The following is a 26,092-nucleotide window of genomic DNA, read 5'->3' as shown; positions in this document are numbered from 1 at the left end:
AACAGAAAAAGGCTGAGACTCTCAGTTACTGCTGCATGTTGATCCGCAGAGCTGATATGTAGCCTAGTTCAATGAAGAGATTCAGAGTCCCAGCTCCACCTAAGTGAACAACACTAGCAATCCACGCAATCATTCCACATCTGTTAAAAGGAGATATTACGTCAGCCTCCTATGACTGTGGTAAGGATACAGTCTGGCACAATAATACTTGGTTGCAAGGTGACTATTAATTATAAATCACATGTTGATTCCCAAAAGTTTATTTTTGGGAATACTTTACATCATCTGTATAAAGTATGAATTTATTTTCTTTGACAGGGAAATGTGCTAATTTCTTGTTTCTGATATTGCCATTTCCAACCAGTTTTGTTTTTTTTTTTTTTTTTTGAGACGGAGTTTCACTCTTATTGCCCAGGCTGGAGTGCAATGGTGCGATCTCGGCTCACCACAACCTCCGCTTCCCAGGTTCAAGTGATTCTCCTGCCTCAGCCTTCCAAGTAGCTAGGATTACAGGCACGCGCCACCACGCCTGGCTAATTTTGTATTTTTAGTAGAGATGGGGTTTCTCCATGTTGGTCAGGTGGTCTTGAACGCCTGACCTCAGGTGATCCACCCGCATTGGCCTCCCCAAGTGCTGGGATTACAGGCGTTGAGCCACCGTGCCTGGACTCCAGCCAGTTTTTTAGACACCCCAAGTAATCAATGTGTGTAATTAGAATTTCAAAACATTTACCTGTAAGCTGTTGTTAAGCAAATCAAAGTCACTGTATCTTCTAACAATCTGTAAGAGACAAGAAGTAGTGTTTTGATTCAGCAAAGACTATCTCTTTTCATTTCTTTATTTAATATGCATTAGAATTAGTAATATTGGCACTCTAGAGCTCAGGCACTTGTGCTAAGGGTAGTAGGGCTTACACCTGGTGCTTAACTGTTTAACCTGACAAGCCTAGAAAACAGACTTAGCAGTGCCAAGCGTTGGCTGGGCCATGGGAAACTGGTTAATACCTGTCAAATTCACAAGATGCCAAGAGATAAGTGAGAATATTTGTTTTCAGGGCAAACAGCCCTTCAAATGTCTTTCTTATTAACCAGGCACCTAGAAAGATGAATGACTTAAAAAAAAAAAAAGTTTTACTGAGCATGGAATCAAAGCAAGAGGAAATGGACAGTTTTGAGGCCATTTCACCTTTGTCCTGGGTCAAACTTTCCCCAGGTGAGCTCCCACCACCCTGGAGACTGGACTGCATTGCAGGCAGAGCTGCCACACATCGCCCTGATTCCCCAGGGTTCCCCCTCTTGACAGATAGTCCACCTTCCATTGTCTACACATTCTTTCTCAGTTGTATTAATGCCATTGATTAGGCTATAGACAAATTCTACTAGTTCTTCAGGCCCTGATCAAGAAAATAATTTTGGTTTGAATAGTTTGACTTTAACCTTTATTGGTGATTTTCACATGTTAATGTGCAGAAAAGTATTACCTGGATATCACCTAGAACCCTATCGGGGCTCAGAAAATGATATCCCAGTATGGTACTTTGGCATGCTAAGTACTTTGAACTAAAGGAGATTAGAAGGCCTCAGAAATGGGCTGGGCACAGTGGCTTGTGACTGTAATCCCAGCACTTTGGGAGGCTAAGGCGGGTGGATCACCTGAGGCCAGGAGTTCGAGACCAGCCTGGCCAACATGGCGAAACCCGTCTCTACTAAAAATACAAAGATTAGCTGGGCATGGTGGCGAGCACCTGTAGCCTCAGCTACTCGGGAGGCAGAAGCACTAGAATCGCTTGAGCCTAGGAGGCAGAGATTGCAGTGAGCAGAGATCGCTCCACTGCATTCCAGCCCAGGCAACAGAATGAGACTCTGTCTAAAAAAAAAAGAAGGGCTCACAAATGAGTTATTCTTTCTGGTCTTCTGCCCTCCTGTCTCTAGCCCCTCTACCTCTCACAAAGTAAGCCATAAAACCTAGAGGTTGCTCTCTCCCTTCTCCCTTGAGGACTCTCATTCTAAAGGGGTCCTGCCCCATACCCAGGAGGAAGGAAGGCTACACGGACAGACCAAGAAAAACAGACAGGCCCAGGCACAATGGCTCATACCTACAATCCCAGCACTTTGGGAGGCAAAGGCAGGAGGATCCCTTGAGCTTAGGAGTTAAAGACCAGTCTGGGCAACATAGCAAGACCCCTTTTCTACAAAACTAAAAATTAAAAAAAGAAGAACAGACAAGGCCAGGCATGGTGGCTCATGCCTACAATCCCAGCACTTTGGGAGGCTAAGGCAGGAGGATTGCTTGAGCTCAGGAGTTCCAGACCAGCCTGGGCAACATGGCCAAACCCCATCTCTATAAAAAATACACAAAAATTAGTTGGGCATAGTGGCACCTGCCTATAGTTCCAGCTACTCAGGAGGCTGAAGTGGGAGGATCACTTGAGCCCAGGAGGTCGAGGCTGAAGTGAGCTGTGATCACACCACTGCACTCCAGTCTGGGCCACAGAGCAAAACCCTATCTCAAAAAAATAAAAATAAAAACATAAAGAAATTGTTTGTTCAATCACATTCTACATGGCTATCCATTCTTCATCAAATCAAGCATAAAAATGGACAGTTTTCCCCGGGTCTTTGGGTCTTCATTTCTGAAAGTTCCTGTGTCACATAAAACTTTGATTGGTCAGGCGCAGTGGCTCACACCTGTAATCCCAACACTTTGGGAGGCCGAGGCAGGCGGATCACGAGGTCAGGACATCGAGAACATCCTGGCTAACACAGTGAAACCCTGTCTCTACTAAAAATACAAAAAAATTAGCTGGGCCTGGTGGCGGGTGCCTGTAGTCCCAGCTACTCGGGAGGCTAAGGCAGGAGAATGGCGTGAACCCAGGAGGCGGAGTTTGCAGTGAGCGTAGATCGTGCCACTGCACTGCAGCCTGGGCGACAGAGCAAGACTCCGTCTAAAAAAAAAAAAAAAAAACTTTTATTAAATAAATTTGTTATGCTTTTCCCTTATTAATCTGTCTTCTGTTATAGGAGTGTTGGCCACAACCATTACCATGGGTGAAGAAAGGTATCACACCTCTCTGCCCCTACAACCCCACCCATTGAAAATCTGATCAGTAGGTCTAGGATGGGGCCCAAGAGTCTACATTTTTGTTGAGTCCTCCTGGGTTTCTAATGCAATGGATCTAGAAAACTGCACCAAGGGTTGATCTTTCTGGTAGGACACTGCTGTTGGCCCTGTTTGCCAAATATACATCAAAAAGTTAAATATAAGGTCATCCCTGATAACAGTCAAGAAGCAAAAGATCGTAGAGTGGTTAACCACAGAGAATGAGCAAATTCCAACTCTATTCTGCCAATGATCTAACTGTGACCTTAGACAGTTACTTACTTCACAAATGTAAAATGAGGACAATACTACCACATAGGACATTTTTAAAAGGTTAAGTGAATTAATGTGTTTAAACCAGTGAACACTTAATACATGCTCAATAGATGTTAAATATAATAATTATTCAAACAAACAGTAGTTTGAAATTTCAGGCAAAGAAAAGACCAAGTGTGGACAACTGTGTGTAAGAGGCTGCTTAAGGTAGAAGGTTAAAGTTTGAGCTGGGCTGTGAAGGAGAAGGTAAGATTTTTGGGAGAGAAGAAGGGTTGCGGGGAGGTGGAGGTGGTAATTATAATTACTAAAACAGGAAAGAAAGGGCCCCTATGCAGAATTCAGCCACCCTCTGTAAGTCAACTCAGATGGGAAGGACCTCTCGATCTGTCCAGGAATTCTTTTCTCTCTGAGGCCACCACTGAAGAAAGCAGAGCCTGGGGCCCCAAGAAGACCCTCCCCTAGAGACAATGAGGGAGCTAGCACCAGAAGCTGCCCATGAGTGGACCTGAGATCCATAAAATGTAGTGGCCCAAACTGTACAATAACCAAGACTCAATCTCACCTTTCTACCTGGTAGACTGAACTCAAACCATAGCTACAGGGGAGAAGGTGTGAATTTCTAGAAAGAAAACAAGTAATTTGCATACACTATTTGCCCTGGGTTGAGCTGGGGAACAAATTCCTAGATACCCTCCATAGTAATATCAATCACACACAATTTAACCAAACAACTGGGGACAGGAAAGACTCTTATCATACTTGTCTTAAAGCTAAAAGTTTATAGCTAAAAGAAACATGATTTATATTTATGCATGTTCTGATTTTTCCAGACTTTCAGAGGCCCCAAGTCAGGGTTTTAGTCACGCATTTAAATATTTTTCTTTTTTTTTTTTTTTTTCTTTTTCTTTTTTATTGATCATTCTTGGGTGTTTCTCGCAGAGGGGGATTTGGCAGGGTCATAGGACAATAGTGGAGGGAAGGTCAGCAGATAAACAAGTGAACAAAGTTCTCTGGTTTTCCTAGGCAGAGGACCCTGCGGCCTTCCGCAGTGTTTGCGTCCCTGGGTACTTGAGATTAAGGAGTGGTGATGACTCTTAACGAACATGCTGCCTTCAAGCATCTGTTTAACAAAGCACATCTTGCACCGCCCTTAATCCATTCAACCCTGAGTGGATACAGCACATGTTTCAGAGAGCACAGGGTTGGGGGTAAGGTCACAGATCAACAGGATCCCAAGGCAGAAGAATTTTTCTTAGTACAGAACAAAATGAAAAGTCTCCCATGTCTACCTCTTTCTACACAGACACAGCAACCATCCGATTTCTCAATCTTTTCCCCACCTTTCCCCCCTTTCTATTCCACAAAACCGCCATTGTCTTCATGGCCCGTTCTCAATGAGCTGTTGAGTACACCTCCCAGATGGGGTGGTGGCCGGGCAGAGGAGCTCCTCACTTCCCAGTAGGGGCGGCCGGGCAGAAGCGCCCCTCACCTCCCGGACGGGGCGGCTGGCCGGGCGGGGGGCTGACCCCCCCCACCTCCCTCCCGGACGGGGCGGCTGGCCGGGCGGGGGGCTGACCCCCCACCTCCCTCCTGGACAGGGCGGCTGGCCAGGCGGAGGGGCTCCTCACTTCCCAGTAGGGGCGGCCAGGCAGAGGCGCCCCTCACTTCCCCGACGGGGCGGCTGGCCCGGCGGGGGGCTGACCCCCCCACCTCCCTCCCGGAGGGGGCGGCTGGCCGGGCAGAGGGGCTCCTCACTTCCCGGTAGGGGCGGCCGGGCAGAGGCGCCCCTCACCTCCCGGACAGGGCGGCTGGCCGGGCGGGGGGTGATCCCCCCACCTCCCTCCCGGACGGGGCGGCTGGCCGGGCGGGGGGCTGACCCCCCCACCTCCCTCCCGGACGGGGCGGCTGGCCGGGCGGGGGGCTGACCCCCCCACCTCCCTCCCGGACGGGGCGGCTGGCCGGGCGGGGGGCTGACCCCCCCACCTCCCTCCCGGACGGGGCGGCTGGCCGGGCAGAGGGGCTCCTCACTTCCCAGAAGGGGCGGCCGGGCAGAGGCGCCCCTCACCTCCCGGATGGGGCGGCTGGCCAGGCGGGGGGCTAACCCCCCCACCTCCCTCCCGGACGGGGCGGCTGGCCGGGCCGGGGGCTGACCCCCCCACCTCCCTCCCAGACAGAGCGGCTGGCCGGGCAGAGGGGCTCCTCACTTCCCAGAAGGGGCGGCCGGGCAGAGGCGCCCCTCACCTCCCGGATGGGGCGGCTGGCCAGGCGGGGGGCTAATCCCCCCACCTCCCTCCCGGACGGGGCGGCTGGCCGGGCCGGGGGCTGACCCCCCCACCTCCCTCCCAGACAGAGCGGCTGGCCGGGCAGAGGGGCTCCTCACTTCCCAGTAGGGGCAGCCGGGCAGAGGCGCCCCCCCCACCTCCTGGACAGGGCGGCTGGCCGGGCAGGGGGCTGATCCCCCCACCTCCCTCCCGGACGGGGCGGCTGGCCGGGGGGCTGATCCCCCCACCTCCCTCCCGGATGGGGCGGCTGGCCAGGAGGGGGGCTGACCCCCCCACCTCCCTCCCGGACGGGGCAGCTGGCCGGGCAGAGGGGCTCCTCACTTCCCAGTAGGGGCGGCCGGGCAGAGGCACCCCTCGCCTCCCGGATGGGGCGGCTGGCCAGGCGGGGGGCTGACCCCCCCACCTCCCTCCCAGACGAGGCGGCTGGCCGGGCAGAGGGGCTCCTCACTTCCCGGTAGGGGCGGCCGGGCAGAGGTGCCCCTCACCTCCCGGACGGGGCGGCTGGCCGGGTGGGGGGCTGACCCCCCCCACCTCCCTCCCAGACGAGGAGGGAGGACGCTCCTCACTTCTCAGACGGGGTGGCTGCCGGGCGGAGGGGCTCCTCACTTCTCAGACGGGGCGGTTGCCAGGCAGAGGGTCTCCTCACTTCTCAGACAGGGCGGCCGGGCAGAGACACTCCTCACATCCCGGACGGGGTGGCAGGGCAGAGGTGCTCCCCACATCTCAGACGATGGGCGGCCGGGCAGAGACGCTCCTCACTTCCCAGATGTGATGGCGGCCGGGAAGAGGCGCTCCTCACTTCCTAGATGGGATGGCGGCCGGGCAGAGACGCTCCTCACTTTCCAGACTGGGCAGCCAGGCAGAGGGGCTCCTCACATCCCAGACGATGGGCAGTCAGGCGGAGACGCTCCTCACTTCCCAGACGGGGTGGCTGCCAGGCAGAGGCTGCAATCTCGGCACTTAGGGAGGCCAAGGCAGGCGGCTGGGAGGTGGTTGTAGCGAGCCGAGATCACGCCACTGCGCTCCAGCCTGGGCGCCATTGAGCACTGAGTTAACGAGACTCCGTCTGCAATCCCGGCACCTCGGGAGGCCGAGGCTGGCGGATCACTCGCAGTTAGGAGCTGGAGACCAGCCCAGCCGACACATCGAAACCCCGTCTCCACCAAAAAAATACGAAAACCAGTCAGGCGTGGCGGCGCACGCCTGCAATCGCAGGCACTCGGCAGGCTGAGGCAGGAGAATCGGGCAGGGAGGTTGCAGTGAGCTGAGATGGCAGCAGTACCGTCCAGCTTCGGCTCGGCATCAGAGGGAGACCGTGGAAAGAGGGGAGAGGGGAGAGGGGAGAGGGGGGAGGGGAGAGGGGAGAGGGGAGAGGGGAGAGGGGAGAGGCAGTAGCAACTTCTTTGCTAACAAAAGAAAGTCTTAAATATTTTTCTAATTGACAAAAAAAAAAAAAAAAAAAAAGATGCTTACCTGCCAGCTGTTTTCCACAGAAATTCCTCTTTGCACTCGAATAATATATTCCTTAAAAAGAGAAGGGAAGAATAACCTCAGTTATAAAACTGAGTTTGATTCCCAAATCAGGGAATCAAAAATAAGTTTTAAAAAATCAGATAAAGTAGACTTCAGAGCAAGGAAAATTACCAGAGACAGAGAGAAAGGGACATTACATAAAAACAAAAGGGTAATCTACCAGGAAGACATAGCAATCCTAAATGTATATGCATCAAACAACAGAGCTGTAAAATATGTGAGGCAAAAAACTGATAAAACTGAAAGAAGTGACAGACAAATCCAAAATTATAGTTGAAGACTTCAATACTCCTCTGTCAGGAATTGACAGAACAACTAAACAGAACACCAACTAGGATATAGAAGAACTTAACAATACCATCAGCCAACAGGATTTAATTAGCATTTATAGAGCACTCCATCCAGTAACAGCAGAATACACATTCTTTCCAAGTCATCATGCGTACCATAGACCAATACAGATCATATCCTGAGCCATAAATCTCAAAATATTTAAAAGAACCAAAATCATACAAACTAGAAATCAGTAAGATTGGTAACAGGAAAATCTCCACAACAGTTGGAAACTAAACAACACAGTTCTAAATAATCCATGTTTTAAAGACAAAATCTCAAGGGAAATTAAAAATTACATACATTGAACTGAAAGAAAATACAGCATATCAAAATTTGTGGGACACGTCAGCTAACACAGCACTGAGAGGGAAATTTAAGCACTAAATGCTTATATTAGAAAAGAGAAAAACTATCAAATCAATAACCTAAACTTCACCTCAAGAACCTAGAAAAAGAAGAGCATAATAAACTCAAAGCAAGCAGAAGAAGGAAAAATAAAGAGCAGAAATCAATAAAATTGAAAACAAAGAAATAAAGTCAAGAAATAAAAAGCTGATTATTTGAAAAGACCAATAAAATTGAAAAAAATGGACAAAATAAAGATAAGACATGTATTATTAATATCAAGAATGAATTAGGATACCACTACAGACTGTGCAGATATCAAATGGATAAGGGAATGCTGTGAACGATTCTACATATATCAATTTGACAACTTAGATGAAATGGACCACTTCCTCAGGAACACTAAATACCACAACTCACTCAATATGAAATACATAATTTGATCTTCATAATGATTTTTTTTTTTTTGAGACCGAGTCTCACTCTGTCACCCAGGCTGGAGTGCAGTGGCACGATCTCAGCTCACTGCCACTTCCGCCTCCTGGGTTCAAGCAATTCTCCTGCCTCAGCCTCCTGAGTAGCTGGGATTACAGGTGCCTGCCACTGTTCCCGGCTAATTTTTGTGTTTTTAGCGGAGATGGGGTTTCACCATATTGGCCCAGCTGGTCTCGAACTCCTGACCTCAAGTAATCCGCCCACCTCGGCCTCCCAAAGTGCTGGGATTACAGGCGTGAGCCACCGCGCCCAGCCTATAATGATTTATAATTAAATTCATAACTAAAAAACTCCGCTCCCCTTCCCCCGCCAAATATGTATCAAGGCCCAATGGTTTCACTGGAGAATTCTACTAAGTGTCTTAAGAAGAATCAACACCAATTCTCTACAAACTCTTCTAAAACACAGAAGAGGAAGGAACACTTCCCAATTCACTTGATGAAGCTAGTATTACCCAGGTCCCAAAACCAAAGACAGTACAAAAAAGAGAACTACAGATCAATACCATTCACAAACATAGGCTCAAAAATCCTTACCAAAATATTAGTAAATTGAATTCAGCAATTTATAAAAAGAATTATATACCATGACCAAGTGGGTCTCATTCTAGGGACTCAAGGCTGGTTCACCATTCAGAAACTGATCGATGTAATCTGCCATATTAACAGACTAATCAAGAAAAATCATGTGATCGTATCAAATGATGCAGAAAAAGCATCTGGCAAAACTCAACATCCTTTCATGATAAAAAATTTTAGAAAAATAGGAATAGAGGACACTTCCTTAAGTTGATGAAAAAGTTCTACAAAAAACCTACAGCTGACATACTTAATGGTGGAAGACTCAATATTTTCCCCTAAGATCAGGAACAAGGCAAGGCAGTGTGTTCTCCTACTCAACAAACTACTGGAAGATCTAGCCAGTGTAATAAAAACAGGAAAAGAAATAAACGGCATATAGATCAAAAGGAAGAAATAAAACTGTTCCTATTTTTAGGCAACATGATAGTCTATGTAGAAAATCCCAAGGGATCTACAAAAAAACTGGAATTAATAAATTCTTAGGCCAGACTCAGCGGCTCATGCCTGTAATCTCAGCACTTTAGCAGGCTGAGGTGGGAGGACTGCTTGAGTCCAGGAGTTTAAGACTAGCCCAGGCAAAACAGCAAGACCTCGTCTCTACAAAAATAAAAAAATTAGCCAGGCATGGTGGTACATGCCTGTAGTCCCAGCTACTCAGGAGGCAGAGGGAATGCTTGAGCCCGGAAGGTCATGACTGCCATGAGCCATGTTGGCACCCGCACTCCAGCCTTGGCAAAAGAGAGAGACCCAGTCATTGATTAATTAATTGAGTTCAACAAGGCCACAGAATACAAGTATACAAATATCAATTGTGTATCTATATACTAGAAATGAACATATATAGGTATAAATTAGAAATATAATACCATTTACAATTACTCAAAAAAAAATACTTGGAGGGAAATCTAAAACATGCACAGTACTTGTATGTCGAAAACTACAAACCACTGATAACGGAAATCAAAGCTCTGAATAAACGAATAGAAATAAAGATTTCAATTATCCCTAAATTGATATACATGTTTAAAACAAATCCTATTAAAAGTTTTTTTTCCAAATATAGTCAAGATTATTCTAAAATGTAGATGGGGCCAAGTCAGCAGCTCATGACTATAATCTGAGCATTTGGGGAGGCCAAGGCGGGAGGATCACTTGAGCTCAGGAGTTCAACCAACCTGGGCAACACGGTGAAACTCCACCTCTACAAAATATAAAAAAATTAATTAGCCAGGCACGGTGGTACGCACTTGTAGTCCCAGCTACTCAGGAAGCTGAGGAAGGAGAATTGCTTGAGCCTGGGAGGCTGAAGCTGCAGTGAGCCAAGATCATGCCACTGCACTCCAGCCTGGGCAAGAGAGCAAGACCTTGTCTCTAAATAAATAAAGTATGAGGACTCAGTCTACCTGATGTCAAGACTATTACATCAGTACAGTAATCAAGACTGTGTAGTGTTGGTGGAGGCATAAACATATACGTCACTGGAAGACAACAGAGAACCCAGAAATAATTCCATATAAGTATGCCTAATTAAATTTTTTATGAAAGTGCAAAGGCAATTCAATAGAAGAATGATAGCCTTTTCAACAAATGGTGCCAGAGCAATTGGACACTCAGCAATGAAATGAACCTCAACCTAACATTCATGTGTTGTATTACTTTCACGTGTCAGAGCAATTGGACACTCAGCAATGAAATGAACCTCAACCTAAGATTCAGGCATTGTATTCACACATTGTACTACCAAAATAAATTATGTACTTAAATGTAAAATGTAAAACTGTAAGACTTTTAGGAAAAAAAATAGGAGAGAAAAATCTGGGATCCAGGTTTAGGCAACAAGTTCTTGACAGCAAAAGCATGATCTATGTAAGGGAAAAATTGGACTTCATCAAAATTAAAAACATTTTTCTATGAAAGAACAAACATTTTTTAAAAATCCAATTAGAAAATGGGCAAATAATAAGAATACATTTCACTGAAGAGGATATACAGATGGCATACATGAAAATATATTCAACATTACTAGCCCTCAGGGAAATGCAAATTAAGGCCACTATACACCTATCAGAATGGCTTAAATAAAAAACAGTAATAACACCAAATCCTGGCTAGGATACAAAAAAACTGGATCACTCATACATTGCAGATGGGACTATAAAATGGTATAACTACTCCAGAACAGTTTGGAAGTTTCTTTAAAAACTATATATGCAACTACTATACAACCTAGCAACTGTATTCCTAGACATTTATTCCAAAGAAATGAAAACTTATATTCACATAAGAATTTATACACAAATGTTCATAGCAGCTTTATCAGTAAAAGCCTCAAAGTGGAAACAAGACAGATGTCCTTCAATAGGTGGTTAAATTCTGCTATATCCATACCATGAAACACTACTCAAGCAAAAAAAGAAATGAACTATTAATATACACAATAACTTGGATGGATCTCCAGAGAATCACGCTGAGTGGAAAAAAAAGCAATCTTGAAAGGTTATATACTGTACAATTCTATTTATATAACATTCTTGAAGTGACAAAATTATAGAGATGGAGAACAGATTAATGGTTACCTGGAGTTAAGGCTGTGGTAGTGAGATGGGCATCAGAGGGAAGCAGTGTAGCTACAGAAGGGCAAAGTGAGGAATGCTCGTAATAATGGAAGTGTTCTCTATCGTGACTGTATCACTGTCAATATCCTGGTTATAATATTGTACTATAGGTTTGCAAGATGTTACCATTGGAGAAAATTGAGTAAAGGGTATATGGGATCTCTCTCCATTTTTTTTTTTTTTTTTTTTTTTTTGAGACAGAGTCTTGCTCTGTCACCCAGGCTGGAGTGCAGTGGTACAATCTCAGCTCACTACAACCTCCGCCTCCCGGGTTCAAGTGATTCTCCTGCCTCAGCCTCTCGAGTAGCTGGGATTACAGGTGCGCGCCAACATTCTGGCTAATTTTTGTATTTTTAGTAGAGACGAGGTTTCGCCACCTTGGCCTGGCTGGTCTCTAACTCCTGACCTCAGGTGATCCGCCCACCTCAGCCTCCCAAAGTGCCAGGATTACAGGCATGAACCACCACGCCCGGCCAAAATGAGAAGTTTTAATAGCTTCCCCAGGTAATAATTATTAAGCAAGCATGAAACACAGACCTAGAGCAGCCTCCAGTTTATACACACAGGACATTATGATGAAAGTATAAATTAAATCATAAAGAATGTTATTGTTTCCTCAAATATTCAGAACTGTTTTATTAACTTTTTTTTTTTTTTTTCAGTCGGGGTCTCACTTTGTTGCCTAGGTTGGAGTGCAATGGTGCAATCTCAGCTCACTGTAACCTCCACCTCCTGGGTTCAAGCAATCCTCCTGCCTCAACCTCCCAAGTAGCTGGGACCACAGGCATGCACCACCACCCTCGGCTAATTTTTGTATTTTTTGTAGAGACGGTGTTTCACCATGTTGCCCAGGCTGGTCTCAAACTCCTGGACTCAAGTGATCTGCCCACCCTGGGATTACAGGTGGGATTACAGGTATGAGCCACTGTGCCCGGCCTGGAGCTGGGATTACAGGTATGAGCCACTGCGCCCAGCCTGTTTTACTAACTTTGAGTGGTATCATATAGGCATTACTCACGGTCACTACTCAACAAATCCTTTCTACTGAATTGATTCCACTGATTTAAATAGGTTATTTAGAAAATAAAGCCAAATGAGATGTTAACTTGGTAACTACATTTTAAAATTGATCGTATTACACTATCATTCATTTATATGCTGTTTATTTGGCAAAGACTGATAAATTCCAAATAAGCAGGAACTTCTGCCTCTCCTGGATTATGTTAAGGATGGTACATTCAACGTTCAACAATATCCGCTCAATTATTATGTACTTGGCATGGTTTTATATGGGGTTATAAAACATTTCAAAACTGACTTGTGTAGTGTGACAAATCTCTCTCTCTCTTTTACTTTTTTTAAAGATAAGGTGTTACTCTGTCATCCACGCTAGAGTACAATGGCATGCAGCCTCGACCTCCTGGGCTCAAGCAGTCCTCCCACCTCAGCCTCCTAAGTGGCTGGGACTACAGGTGCGCTCCACCATCTCCAGCTAATTTTTAAATTTTTTGTAGAAACGGGGTCTCAGTATGTTGCTCAGGTTGGTCTCGAACTCCTGGCCTCCAGCAATTCTTCTGTCTCAGCCTCCCAAAGTGCTGGGATTACAGGCATGAGCTACCATGCCCAGCCTCAGGCAAATCTCTTAAGCAATATGCTAATGCAATTATTTCTGAATACATAAAGATAAAATGCTAAAAACAACTGACAGTCTTACATTTGGAGATCAGTCCTTTAGCATTTAAATGTTCTTGTCATCTTAGGTTCGTTTTACTGACACATTTTCTTGGCTTTTACATTCTTATAGAAATGTAAATTGGCATGTATAATTGGGTAACTCCAAACAACTACACATAAACATGTTTTTTTTATGTCTAGAGGGAAAAAAATGTTAAATCACAAAAATCACTTTGCGCATCGATTGCTTCATGTATCAGAGGAATAATTTTTTTTCTTTTTTTTTTTTTTTTTTTGAGACAGAGTCTCACTCTGTGGCCAGGCTGGAGTGCAGTGGCGCGATCTCGGCTCACTGCAACCTCTGACTCCTTAGTTCAAGCGATTCTCCCACCTCAGCCTCCCGAGTAGCTGGGATTTACAGGCACGCACCACCATGCCTGGCTAATTTTTGTATTTTCAGTAGAGAGGGGGTTTCACCATGTTGGCCAGGATGGTCTCGATCTCCTGACCTCATGATCTGCCCACCTCGCCCTCCCAAAGTGCTAGGATTCCAGGCGTGAGCCACTGCGCCTGGCCATCAGAGGAATAATTTTAATGTTTAAAATTCCAGCTCAATGTTGGGCACTTAGAAGCTACTAAGTAAGCATTTGCTGGTCTCCTTTATATAAACACATATAAACTACATAGCTTTGAGTTTAAAGTTTGGACATGTGTTTTTATGAAGATGTTGCTGCCAATTGTGAGCATGGACTAAGCACCTATCACGTTCCAAACCCGTGCTTTGTTCATGTTGGGGAAATGATTCTCAACAGAAAAGTGCATTCTGACGAAAAAGGTACTGCATTCCATTCCTTTCCTGTGTATAGATATAATTTAGATTAAAAAAATAAACTTGGCTATAAAACACGCAATAATGTTTGGGGAAAGCATTTGGCATATGGGAAGCAGTAGCAGCAAGACAATGCCTGCGTCCTGATGTCAGGCTGTGACATCCCAAAATGATATCCTAGTTAATGTTTCTGCCAAGACACTCTATGTTTAGGTCAGTGTTCTTAAAAGCGGGGGTGATTCTGCTCAGCAGACATCTGGTAATGTCTGGAAACATTTTAGGTTGTCACAGGGGACAGGAGTGCTACCTAATAGGTAGTGGCCAGGAATGCTGCTAAATGTCCTGTAATGCACAGGAGACCCCCACAACAAAGAGCCATCTGACCCCAAATGTCAAAGTACCAAGGTTGAGAAACTGGGGATCAGGTGAGTAGAAGAGGTCACACCAGCCCATGGAGGCTTGGGATACAGGATGGAGTGGGCGTTACTTCTGCTGTCACCTGCCCTGGACCGTGGCCCACTGCTATCCTACATGCAACACCATTTGTAGCATGTGCATGTCTACCTACAGGGTGTGCTTAGTTACTGGTAGCCCCAAGGCACCACCCATACCCATTGTATTTCCCCTGTAAAGGAACATTAAGAATGAGCCTCCAGAAGTAGAGTAGGATGGTAGTTACCACAGGGTGGCAGTGGGAGTAGACCAAGAAAGAGATGATGCTGGTGGAAGGTTTCTAGTAAGACACGAAGAATATGCTGTGGTGATCTACTGCACACCATGGTGATTGTAGTCAATAATAATGCATATTTCAAAATGACTAAAACAGTGGATTTTAAATGTTCTCACCACAAAGAAATGATAACTACATGAAGTGATAATATGTTCATTGGCTTGATTCAATTATTCCACAAAGTATATATAGTTATGCACTGCATAATGACATTTCAGTCACAACAGACCACAAATATCATGATGGTCCAGTAAGATTAGGTTTTCTTTCTTGGTTTTTTTTTTTTTTTTTTTTTGAGACAGAGTCTCACTTTGTCACCCAGGCTGGAGTGACATGCAGTGGCATGCAGTGGCATGATCTCACTTCACTGCAACCTCTGCTTCCCGGGTTCATATAATTCTCCTGCCTCAGCTTCCCAAGTAGCTGGGATTACAGGTGCCCACCACCAAGCCAGGCTAATTTTTGTATTTTTAGTAGAGATGGGGTTTCACCATGTTTGCCAGGCTGGTCTGTAACTCCTTACCTCAAAGTGATCCGCCCACCTTGGCCTCCCAAAGTGCTAGGATTACATATAGGTGTCAGCCACAACGCCTGGCCAAGGTGTAATAAGATTATAATGGAGCTAAAAACATTTCTATTGCCTAGTGACATCACAGATGTCTTAACATTATAGCGCAATGGATTACTCATGTGTTTGTAGTATCGTGGTGTAAATAAACCTACTGCTTTTTATAGTTATTTCAGAGTATACTCCTTCTACTTAGAAATGAAAGGTAACTGTAAAACAGCCTCAGACAGGTCCTTCAGGAGGTATCCAGAAGGCATTGCTATCATAGGAGAGCTCCATGTGTGTTATTGCCCCAGAAGACCTTCCAGTGGGACAGGATGTGGAAGTGGAAGACAGTCATACTGATGATCTTGATACTGTGTAGGCCTAGGCTAATGTGTGTGTTTATGTCTTAGTTTTTGTTTTTTTTTTTTGAGACAGAGTCTCGCTCTGTTGCCCAGGCTGGAGTGCAGTCGCACAATCTCGGCTCACTGCAACCTCTGCCTCCCAGGTTCAAATGATTCTCCTGCCTCAGCCTCCCACGTAGCTGGGACTACAGGCGTGTGCCGCCACACCCGGCTAATTTTTGTATTTTTAGTAGAGATGGGGTTTCACCATGTTGGCCAGAATGGTCTCCATCTCTTGCCCTCATGATCTGCCTGCCTCAGCCTCCCAAAGTGCTGGGATTACAGGTGTGAGCCACCGCGCCCAGCCTGAAGTTTTCTAGATTGCTCGATATACCAACCAGCCTAATCAAAAGGGAAATGTTTTCACCTCAAGTTTCCAATGCTGTGAACAAAAAAAAAAAAAGAGGCTGGGCGCAGTGGCTCACGCCTCTAATCCCAGCACTTTGGAGGCTGAGGAAGGTGGATCACAAGGTCAGGCATTCAAGACCAGCCTGGCCAACATAGTGAAACTCCGTCTCTACTAAAAATACAAAAATTAGCCGGGCATGGAGGTACGCATCTGTAGTCCCAGCTACATGGGAGGCTTAGGCAGGAGGATCACTTGAACCCAGGAGGCGGAGGTTGTGGTGAGCCGAGATTGCACCACTGCACTCCAGCCTTGGCAACAGAGCAAGACTCCGTCTCAAAAAAAAGAAAAAAAAAACACAGCTGCCTACTGCTTGCAACCAGGCTGTAGCTCTTATTAAAGTAAAGAGAAGAGAGCCCTGGAGACCAGCAGAAACTCGACATTTGAAGTCAGGCCTCCACCTCCTGAGCTGGAGTCAGCAGCCTGGGATTCTCCAATGAATCATTCCCATCTTTACTGCCCTCTCCGATGTGGAACAGGATCGACAGAGTGCATAAAAGAGAAGATAAAGCACCAAGGCCCATCAGGCATGGAAAGGAGAGCAAACAGCCCTGCAGGGCAGACCTGAGTCAGATGGATTTCAGCCTGCCACCAAACCCTGCCATCTGCTGCCACTTCCCCAAAGGGCCCACTCCTTTCTGCCCCTCCTTTTGACACAACACCCCCTATCTTGGCATGCCAGGGAGGCTGCTGTGTCAAGTCCTACCATGTGGGCATTCTGGCAAATCACTGAGGTCTGGTGCTGAAGTTTTTCAAACTGGAAATGCACTTGCACCAGGACCACGTGATTTCTGACTTAAGTGAGGGAGGAAAAGAGATAATTAACTTAAAACCAGTACTGATCATGTGCTGGGAATTTTGCTAAGCCCCTAACCCAATACTTCTCATTAATCCTCACAGCCACCCTAGGTGGTAGATCTCAGCTCAGCAAGATCGAATGAGCTATCCAAGGTGGCATAGCTAGGATGCAGCTGGCTGGGAACTGGAACCCAAGTCCTGCTGACTCCCAAGACCCTCCAACCTGCCAGACATAGCTGGCAACCCGGGGAAGTCCTGAGGCCAGGCTCTTTCTGCAATTTGGAAAGGGGGGAGTCCTCACTAGTCCATGGACTGAGCTGGTTCACCCCAATGATGTAGACCCACTGACTCTTACCTGAGGGTGCAGAGGTGGGGGCTGTTATTCCCACACCTTTGGAATTGATTAATGCTCCCAACACTGGCCGTGCCATTTTCCAAGTAAGCATCCCCACTTGCAATTTGTTTTCCTGAGTTTCTGAAAGGGTATGTGGGATTTCACTGCACAGTAGCAGGTACTCAAAGGTACCTCGGTTTGGTGAAATTTTAGGAAAACGAAGTAGGAAAACGTATTTTGAACCTTTCTGGCCCCAAATTACTTTAGTGAGGCTACAAACACAAATTACTTTGAAATAAACGTGTTAAGTCGCTCAAGCCAAAACTTATGCAAACCTTCAAACCAGCCTAGCCCACGTAATTCTCTCTTCCCTTTCGGCACAGCTATCAGATGTGCCGTGAAACTTGAAGTACAGAAAAAGACACCAGCAGCTGTTCAGAGATGTTTTGCAGAACCTGTCAGTGTTCCCATCTCTCTACCCCTAAGGCAGAGCATCTCAACCCTGCTGCATTCTAGAATCACCTAGAGAACTTGAAAAGATACCTACACTTGTGCCCTCACAGATTCTGATTTAATTTGTCTGGCCTGGGCACAGGCATTAGCAGGTCTTCTGTTTTTTCTCTCTTTTTTTTTTTTTTTCCTTTTCTTTGAGACAGAGTCTCACTTTGTTGCCCAGGCTGGAGTAAAATTCACAATCTTGGCTCACTGTAACCTCTGCCTCTGTCTCCCAGGTTCAAGCGATTCTCGTGCCTCAGCCTCCCAAGTAGCTGCGACTACAGGCGCACACCACTATGCTTGGCTAATTTTTGCAATTTTAGTAGAGACGGGATTTTACCATGTTGGCCAGGATGGTCTCGAACTCCTGACCTCAGGTGATCCCACCTGCCTCAGTCTCCAAAAGTGTTGGGATTACAAGCGCGAGCCACTGCCACCACACCTGGCCAGCAGGTCTTAAATGTTCCTCAGTTGATACTAATGTGCAGCCAGGGGTGAGAACCATTGTTCTAAACCTCTTAAAGAAATCGGGCCAGGCGCGGTGGCTCATGCTTGTAATCCCAGCACTTTGGGAGGCCGAGGTGGGCGATTCACAAGGTCAGGAGTTCGAGACCAACCTGGCCAACATGATGAAACCCCCATCTCTACTGAAGATACAAAAAAATTAGCCAGGCACGATGGTGGGCGCCTGTAATCCCAGCTACTCAGGAGGCTGAGGCAGGAGAATCGCTTGAACCTGGGAGGTGGAGGTTGCAGTGAGCTGAGATCAGGCCACTGCACTCCAGCCTGCGACAGAGTGAGAGACTCAGTCTCAAAAAAAAAAAAAAAAAAAAAAAATTAGGAAGCAGCTCCACACCACAAAAATAAAAAACCTTGCACGAGTGGAAGGCGACAGATGACGCAACCACCAACCAAACCTCATACATAATCTCTTCTACTCTCACCCATATCTCCCCACCTCCTCTTAAGGACTCAGCTCATCTGTCTTTTTGGGGGTACAGTTGGTATCTAACCTGAGCCTCTAGAAATCCCTCACACTGGGCTCTGTAGTGGTGGCTCCCATAGGCACCACTCACACTATCTGCCAATGCCGTTTAAAGGGAGCAAGAAAGAACTATTTCCCTCTGCTGGAGGAAATGAGTCTCTGAAGGATAGATGCCTTGACTAGAAAGTGGTGGATCTGGGAGAGGAGGCAGGCCTGTTTGTCTCCAGCGCCCATCAGTCACACCACCCCTCTGGGTTCACTCCGAAACTCACTTCTCCCCTGGCACTTTCTCTTCATAGGAAGGCCTGAAAAGAATGCTGAAAACAAGTGACCTGGCTGGAATCTACCACCACGCTACTTCTCTGCTCCAGGACCTTCCATGGCTCCCACTGGCTCACAGGGTAAATCCAAATTCCTCAGCCTAGCTTCCAAATTCTTCTACCACCTGACCAAACTGTCCTAACCCTTTCTTCCCATGCAAACCCTCCTCTACCCAGTCAGACTGTTTATATCCTAAATATCCCTTACTTATGCCCCTCTTTTCGCTGTTCTACCTATTCAAAATCACAGTGTCACACAGCACAACAGCTGCAGCCATAGGCAGCAGTCCACATCATCCTAGAGGACAGCAAGGTTTCTGAGGAAATTCTCATAGAATTCAGCTTGCAGGACTTCTGCTTAGCTCACTGGCCACCTGCCTGGCCGCTTACAGTCCTTAATATTTCACTTAGAATTAGTGATTACTCCTTGCTCTGCTAAGTAGTCATTATTTACTGTTGTTTCATCTGCAGATTTTCAGTGCTAGAACCTACCTTTGTTTTGTTTCAATTTTTCTGCAATCTAATAATATGCAAAAACTGCCCCAAAACAAATGAAAATGTTAAGGGTTTTTAAAGGCATCTGAAGAATCATTACTGTATTAACCTAAATTTTGGCAGATGAATAAAGCCAAACGCATCTTCTTTTCAGCCACATGAAATAAATTTTGTTTAAAAATCTAATTCATAGAGACCGGGCACAGTGGCTCACGTCTGTAATCCCAGCACTTTGGGAGGCCGAGGCGGGCGGATCACGAGGTCAGGAGATCAAGACCATTCTGGCTAACACGGTGAAACCCTGTCTCTACTAAAAAATACAAAAAATTAGCCGGGCGTGGTGGCGGGCGCCTGTAGTCCCAGCTATTCGGGAGGCTGAGGCAGGAGAACGGCGTGAACCCAGGAGGCGGAGCTTGCAGTGAGCCGAGATCGCACCACTGCACTCCAGCCTGGGTGACAGAGCAAGACTCTGTCTCAAAAAAAAAAATCTAATTCATAGAATCATGTGCTTTAACTTTAGCAAAAGAAGAGATGAAGCACACATTGCAAACACGCTTTGATCCCTGCAGTGAGATGAGCGTCATGATCATGCATGCTTCTCTTCTCCCTTCTCCGGGCCTTTTGAAGTCTACACTCTCCGCTGTGGGATGGTCTCCTGCCCTACCAGGAGAGCTGGTCTCCACACCGACTTCAAAGACAACTGATGTTCCAGAGAAGAAAAACACTGCAAAGAAGCACTCCAAAATCCTTTTGACCTCAAACATGACTACAGAATGGATACGGCTTTTTAAATAGCCACTTCCTGCAGCATTCTATAGTACAATGACCCTTAAATGACACCCACGCAAATTACATACTTTGCTAAAATGGAAACCCAGTAATTCCATCTTACATCAAAGTAAAGAAAAAAATACCAAACTTTAAAAATCTGAAGCTTAATTAAATAGTAATTAAAAATGAAATATAACTTTCACTTGTTCAATAATCCTCACAATGTCCTAAAACTCTACAAATGGATGAAGTGAACATGATCTCAGAGAACTACCCACTACATGTTTAGTAGGCTAGAATAGACAACAACATAGAAACTCGGATCCGCTGGAAATGATGCTTTTTCTTTGGGCTCTGGTATCTGAGGTGGCCAGCTCCTCATCCCTCACGCCCTTCACTGGCACTGACCTGAGTACCTGCTGGAGACTGAAGCGCTCCCTCCTGGGCCATGTCTCCTCTACCTTCCCCCTTTTCCACTGCCTCAAAGACAGGCCCCCTGGGAGCCCTTCTGGAACCTGAAGGAGGAGCTGGTCACTGTGTCATGATCAGCCACAATGTGCCATCCCTCCTCCATAGCACAGCCACAAGTCCCCAGCAGGGGAGGGCACAAGCTTTCCAGTCACAGAGATCTGGAACGAAGCCCAACGACTGCTTATTAGCTTTGCAGCCTAACTTCTCTGTGCTTCAGTTTCCTCATCTGCTAAATCACACCTTCAGAGTCGTGGTGAATATGAAAGAAGACAGTATATTTAGAGCAGCCAGCACAATGGCCAGCTTTGTAACTGTTTTCTTCCCTGCTAAGAAAATAGCAAACACAAAGTGTCTACAGGTGAGTATATCACGACTCTAATCAGCAAGCATAGAAGACGGTGGCAGCACTGTGAAGAGCACCCAGAAAAAACAAAAAGCAGCCATTCTCTTTAAATATGAGAAACAATTGTATCAGTCTCTGATTTCTAAGAAGGAGTACCATGACTCCAGCCTCTGTTGTCCTAGATTCTATGCCCACTTTTGGCTATTTTTTTTTTCCTATGTTTTTCAGGTTATCTTCAATGAGCATAAATTATTTTTACAATCAGGAAAAACAATTTTTGGAAAAGTTTCTCAGTTTGCTACACATGTAATTTAAAACATGATACTTTAAAATAAGAAATCCTGGCCAGGCACAGTGGCTCACACCTGTAATCTCAGCACTTTGGGAGGATGAGGCAGGTGGATTGCATGAGCCCAGGAGTTCAAGACCAGCCTGGGCAACATGGTGAAACCCTGTCTCTACAAAAAATACACACACACACACACACACACACACACACACACACACACAAATAGCTAGCTGTGGTGGCGCACACCTGTAGTCTCAGCTATTTGGGGGGCTGAGGCGGGTGGATCACTGAAGCCCAAGAAGGATCATTTAAGCCCAGGGAGATGGAGGCTGCCGTGAGCCGTGATTGCACCACTGCACTCCAGCCTGGGCGATAGAGTGAGACCCTTTCTTGGAAAAATAAAATAAATTAAATAAGGAATCCTGAGTAATAAAGATTGAGATCATCTGAGCTTGGGTAAGAGCCTGGTATGTTATCAATGATAAATGCACCTTTTTTCCTTTGACAAGGGAGCTTTTGGTCATTTTACTACTCATCAGTACTTTCTGTGCTGGGGAGACTGGGAAAACAGAAGATGAAAGTAAAGTAAAGGAGCTCTTCTACTTGTAACAGGGCTGCTAAAGCATTTAGTGGGAGAGAAGCTTGAAACTATAGGCTGAAGTCAAGCTAGAAGTCCCTACTGGTTTTAATAATGGTCACCATCACTTAGGATAACGTACACATAAATCTATCCTTCCTACTCTGAGAATGTTGCTGTGTCATCCTGAGACACTAGCTCCAATTTCATAACCAACTGTGGAAGTGACCACAGTACACATGCCATGCAGACACATATCTTCAGAGAGGGAGGTATAACTGCTCTGCTTATGGGGCACTTACTCTCTGCCTTCTAGCCCTCAGTTTACTCCATCTCCCAACAATGTCTGAAGGGAGGCGTCACTACATCTCTTATACAACAAAAACCCTGAAGCTCAGAGAGGGTAGATGCCTTAAACAAGGGCGCACCACTAGTATGTGATGAGAATAGACTCCACCCCAGGCCAGTCTGACCCAGGGGCACAGCGGTTCCTACCTTCTATGCCCTTGGACACAATACTTTCACATGCTCCAAGGTCTCATTTTGATGAACAGAGTGCAGCTGGGCAGGCAGAACCAGTCTATCAAGTCAGGGGGAAGCTGACAGGGTGAAGGGCAGAGTAAGGACAAGAACCCGGGCCTGGAGAATATGAGTTACTATAGCAATAGGGCTCTCAGAATACCACAACCACCTGGTTTTAATACCCCTATACTTTGCAGCCTACCTCCTACTACATGGACACAAACTGCTGGAGCTGAATGTAATGTGAGCACCACCTAGAAGTTGTGTACAAGTAAGAAACTATTTTTTCTCCAAAATGTTAAGCAAGCCCCATAATGTACATTAGGCAGTTAAGAAGCAGTCGAAAGGAATATTTTTATAAGAACATGCCTAAAGTGGACATCAGGTTTATGTGATCCTCAGCAATTTGAATAGTAGTTAATTTCAGTTGTACAAAAACGGAACAGGGTCCTCCACAAAGCTGTTTTGCTTCCACACTGTGCTCCTGTTAAACTCCCCAAGGTACTAATAACGGTTGCACCTCAGTGAGCTTCCTTCCTGTGTGTTACTCTTAAAAACCACAGAGGCTCTGGGACTCAGTAGTCACAAAACCCCAATGGCTGCAGGGCTAGCAGGTTCTATCTGTTAAGCTCAGTCTTTCTCAACCAGTTCAGCAGTTTGAAGAAAGCAGTGACCTAAGGCTTGATATCCAATATGGTAGCCACTATGCACAAGGGACTACTGAGCTCTTGGAATGTGGATAGGGTGATGAAGGGACTGAATTTTTAGCTTAATTTTATTAGCCTAGTGGCTACAATACTGGATAGTGTGCAGTTACAGACTGTTTATTTGCAGGTATAAACACAGATATTTATGAAAATGTGGCCAGGTGCTGTGGCTCATGCCTGTAATCCCAGCTCTTTGGGAAGCCGAGGAGGGTAGATCATTTGAGGTCAGGAGTTCGAGACCAGCCTGGCCAACATGGTGAAACCCCGTCTCTACTAAAAATACAAAAATTAGCCAGGCGTGGTGGCAGGAGCCTGTAATCCCAGCTACTCAGGAGGCTGAGGCAGGAGAATCGCTTGAACCGGGGAGGCAGAGGTTGCAGTGAGCCAAGATCACATCACTGCACTCCAGCCTGGGCGACACAGTGAGACTCCGTCTCAAAAAAAAAAAAAAAAAAGATATTTATGAGAATGAAAGCATACTAAACATAGTGTGTTATGACTTGCTTTTTCTCTCACTTAATATAACATGGATCTCTTTCCATAACAACACATTTGGGATTTTATTTTTAATTTCTTTTGGAGATGGGGTCTGGCTCTGTCGCCCAGGCTGGAGTGCAGTGGTACAATCATAGCTCACTGCAGCCTTGAACTCCTGGGCTCAAGTGATCCTCCCACCTCAGCCTCCCTAGTAACTGGGGCTACAAGCATGAGCTACCATGCCTGGCAAATATTTTTAATGTCTGTATCTCTGCTGCCTAGTAGCCACAAGCAATATGTGGCTACTGAGCACCTGATATGTGGCTAGTCCCAATTGAGATATGCTGTAATTGTAAAATACACACCAGATTTCAAATACTTTTATGACAAGAGGAATGCAAAACATATTAATTAAAAAAAAGTACAGACAGGGTCTCACTCTGTTACCTAGGCTGGAGTGCAGTGGTGCAATCATAGCTCACTGCAGCCTCCACTGCCTGGGCTCAAGGGATTCTTCTACTCAACCTCCTGAGTAGCTGAGACTACAGGTATGCCACCACACCTGACTTTTTTTTTTTTTTTTAAGTTTTGTAGAGACTAGATCTTGCTATATTGCTTAGGCTGGTCTCGATCTCCCGGCCTCAAGCAATCCTCCCTCCTCAACCTGCCAAAGTGCTGAGATTACAGGCATTAGTCACTGCACCTAACATAGTAATAATTTTTATAATGATTCCATGTTGAAATTATAATATTTTGGATATATTGGGTTAAATATATTATTTAAATTAATTTCACCTGTTTCTTTTTACTTTTTTTAACGTGGCTACTAGAAAATGTAAAGTTACATATGTGGCTAGCATTATACTTCCATTGGACAGCACTGCCCTAAGGCCTCTGTCGTATGTAGTGAATTAACTCCATCCCTATGCAGCCAGAATGGAAGAACTGAGAAAATGGTCACACAAATCATTGTCTGGTTCTGTGGTTCAGAAGGAGACCACTAGCTTGTCCTCTTTCAACCAATGCTTAGTGGAGCCATCAATCAGGTCCACCACTCTGTAGGCCCTGACAACAGATCAGCTTAGGGATGGCTGCCAACTCTTACCTCTTTCATTCAAAGTTCACTAGTCAGCTGGGCACGGCAGCTCACACCTGTAATCCCAGCACTTTGGAAGGCAGAGGTAGGTGGATGACTTGAGGTCAGAGTTCAAGACCAGCCTGGCCAACATAGCAAAACCCCACCTCTACTGAAAAAAACACAAAAATTAGCCGGGCATGGTCCCACGCGCCTGTAGTCCCAGCTACTTGGGAGGCAGGAAAATCACTTGAACCCGGGAGGTGAAGGTTGCGGTGAGCCGACTTCACACCACTGCACTCCAGCCTGGGCAACAGAGTGAGACTCAGTCTCAAAAAAACAAAACAAAGTTCACTAGCCTCATAGAAACCTTCAATCTTACTCTTTTTGCACCTCATTTTCTTCAACTACAAAACTGGGATAATAACTAATGCAATTCAAACTATCATGAAGGTAAAACAAAAATCTAGAAAAGTTTGGCAATTTCTTATAAAGTTTAGCCTATCACTCAGCAATTCCATTTCTAGGCATTCACTCAGGAGAAATGAAAAAATATATCTACACAAAGACTTTACCCAAATATTCATGGCAGCTGTATTTATAATAGCCCCAAACTGGAAATAACCCAAATATCTACCAACTGGTGAATGGATAACAAATGTTAAATCCATACAATGGAATACTACTCAGTAATAAAAAGAAACATATAACATCATAGAAGAATTTCAAAGCTTTATGTTAAGTAAAAGAAGCCAGACCAAAAAAAGACTATATTGTATAAGATTCCACTTATAGATGACATTCTATTAATAGAAAGGATTAAACAATAGTAACAGAAAGCAGATCAGTAGTTCCCAGGGACCAGAAGGAGGGCAGGGTCTGCAAAGGGGCACCAAGGAAACAACTGGAGTGATGAAAGTGGGTGTGTATATATATATTTGTCAAGATTTATCAAATTGTATACTTAAAATAGGTGAATTTCATTGTATGTAAATTTTACTTCAACAAAGTTGACCAGAAAGAGAGAAACAGAGAGAGAAAGAATTATCTAATCCCTTGAGCCCAGGAATTCGAGACCAGCCGGGACAACATAGTGAGACCTGGTCTTTATAAAAAATGAACATGGCCGGGCACGGTAGCTCACAACTGTAATCCCAGCACTTTGGGAAGCCGAGGCAGGTGGATCACTTGAGGTCAGCAGTTTGAGACCACCCTGGCCAACATGGTGAAACCCCATCTCTACTAAAAATACAAAAAAATTAGCCGGGCATGGTGGC

At 45.6% G+C, this 26,092-nt stretch overlaps 1 protein-coding gene across 27 annotated transcripts in view; it reads right to left on the bottom strand.

Moving 5' to 3' along the window:
- Window positions 1–26,092, bottom strand: part of PXK (PX domain containing serine/threonine kinase like) — a 96,061-nt gene that overhangs the window by 55,814 nt on the left and 14,155 nt on the right. For 20 of the 27 annotated variants that reach the window (XM_055110073.2, XM_055110075.2, XM_055110080.2 and 17 more), the window contains exons 2-3: window positions 7,132–7,182; window positions 734–781 (exon numbers count right to left, since the gene is read on the bottom strand). The exons of 3 other annotated variants lie outside the window; for them this stretch is intronic. In XM_055110073.2, coding sequence (XP_054966048.1) covers window positions 734–781; window positions 7,132–7,182 — 99 coding nt within the window. The remainder of the gene's footprint in view (window positions 1–733; window positions 782–7,131; window positions 7,183–26,092) is intronic. 4 more of the 27 variants (XM_055110072.3, XM_034956748.4, XM_034956750.4 and 1 more) reach the window with 1 other exon arrangement.

The sequence above is a fragment of the Pan paniscus genome, chromosome 2 (assembly GCF_029289425.2).
Source record: "Pan paniscus chromosome 2, NHGRI_mPanPan1-v2.0_pri, whole genome shotgun sequence".
In the NCBI taxonomy this organism is placed as follows: domain Eukaryota; kingdom Metazoa; phylum Chordata; class Mammalia; order Primates; family Hominidae; genus Pan; species Pan paniscus.
Note: the sequence above shows the minus strand (reverse complement) of the source record. Positions and strands in the feature narration are given on the sequence as shown.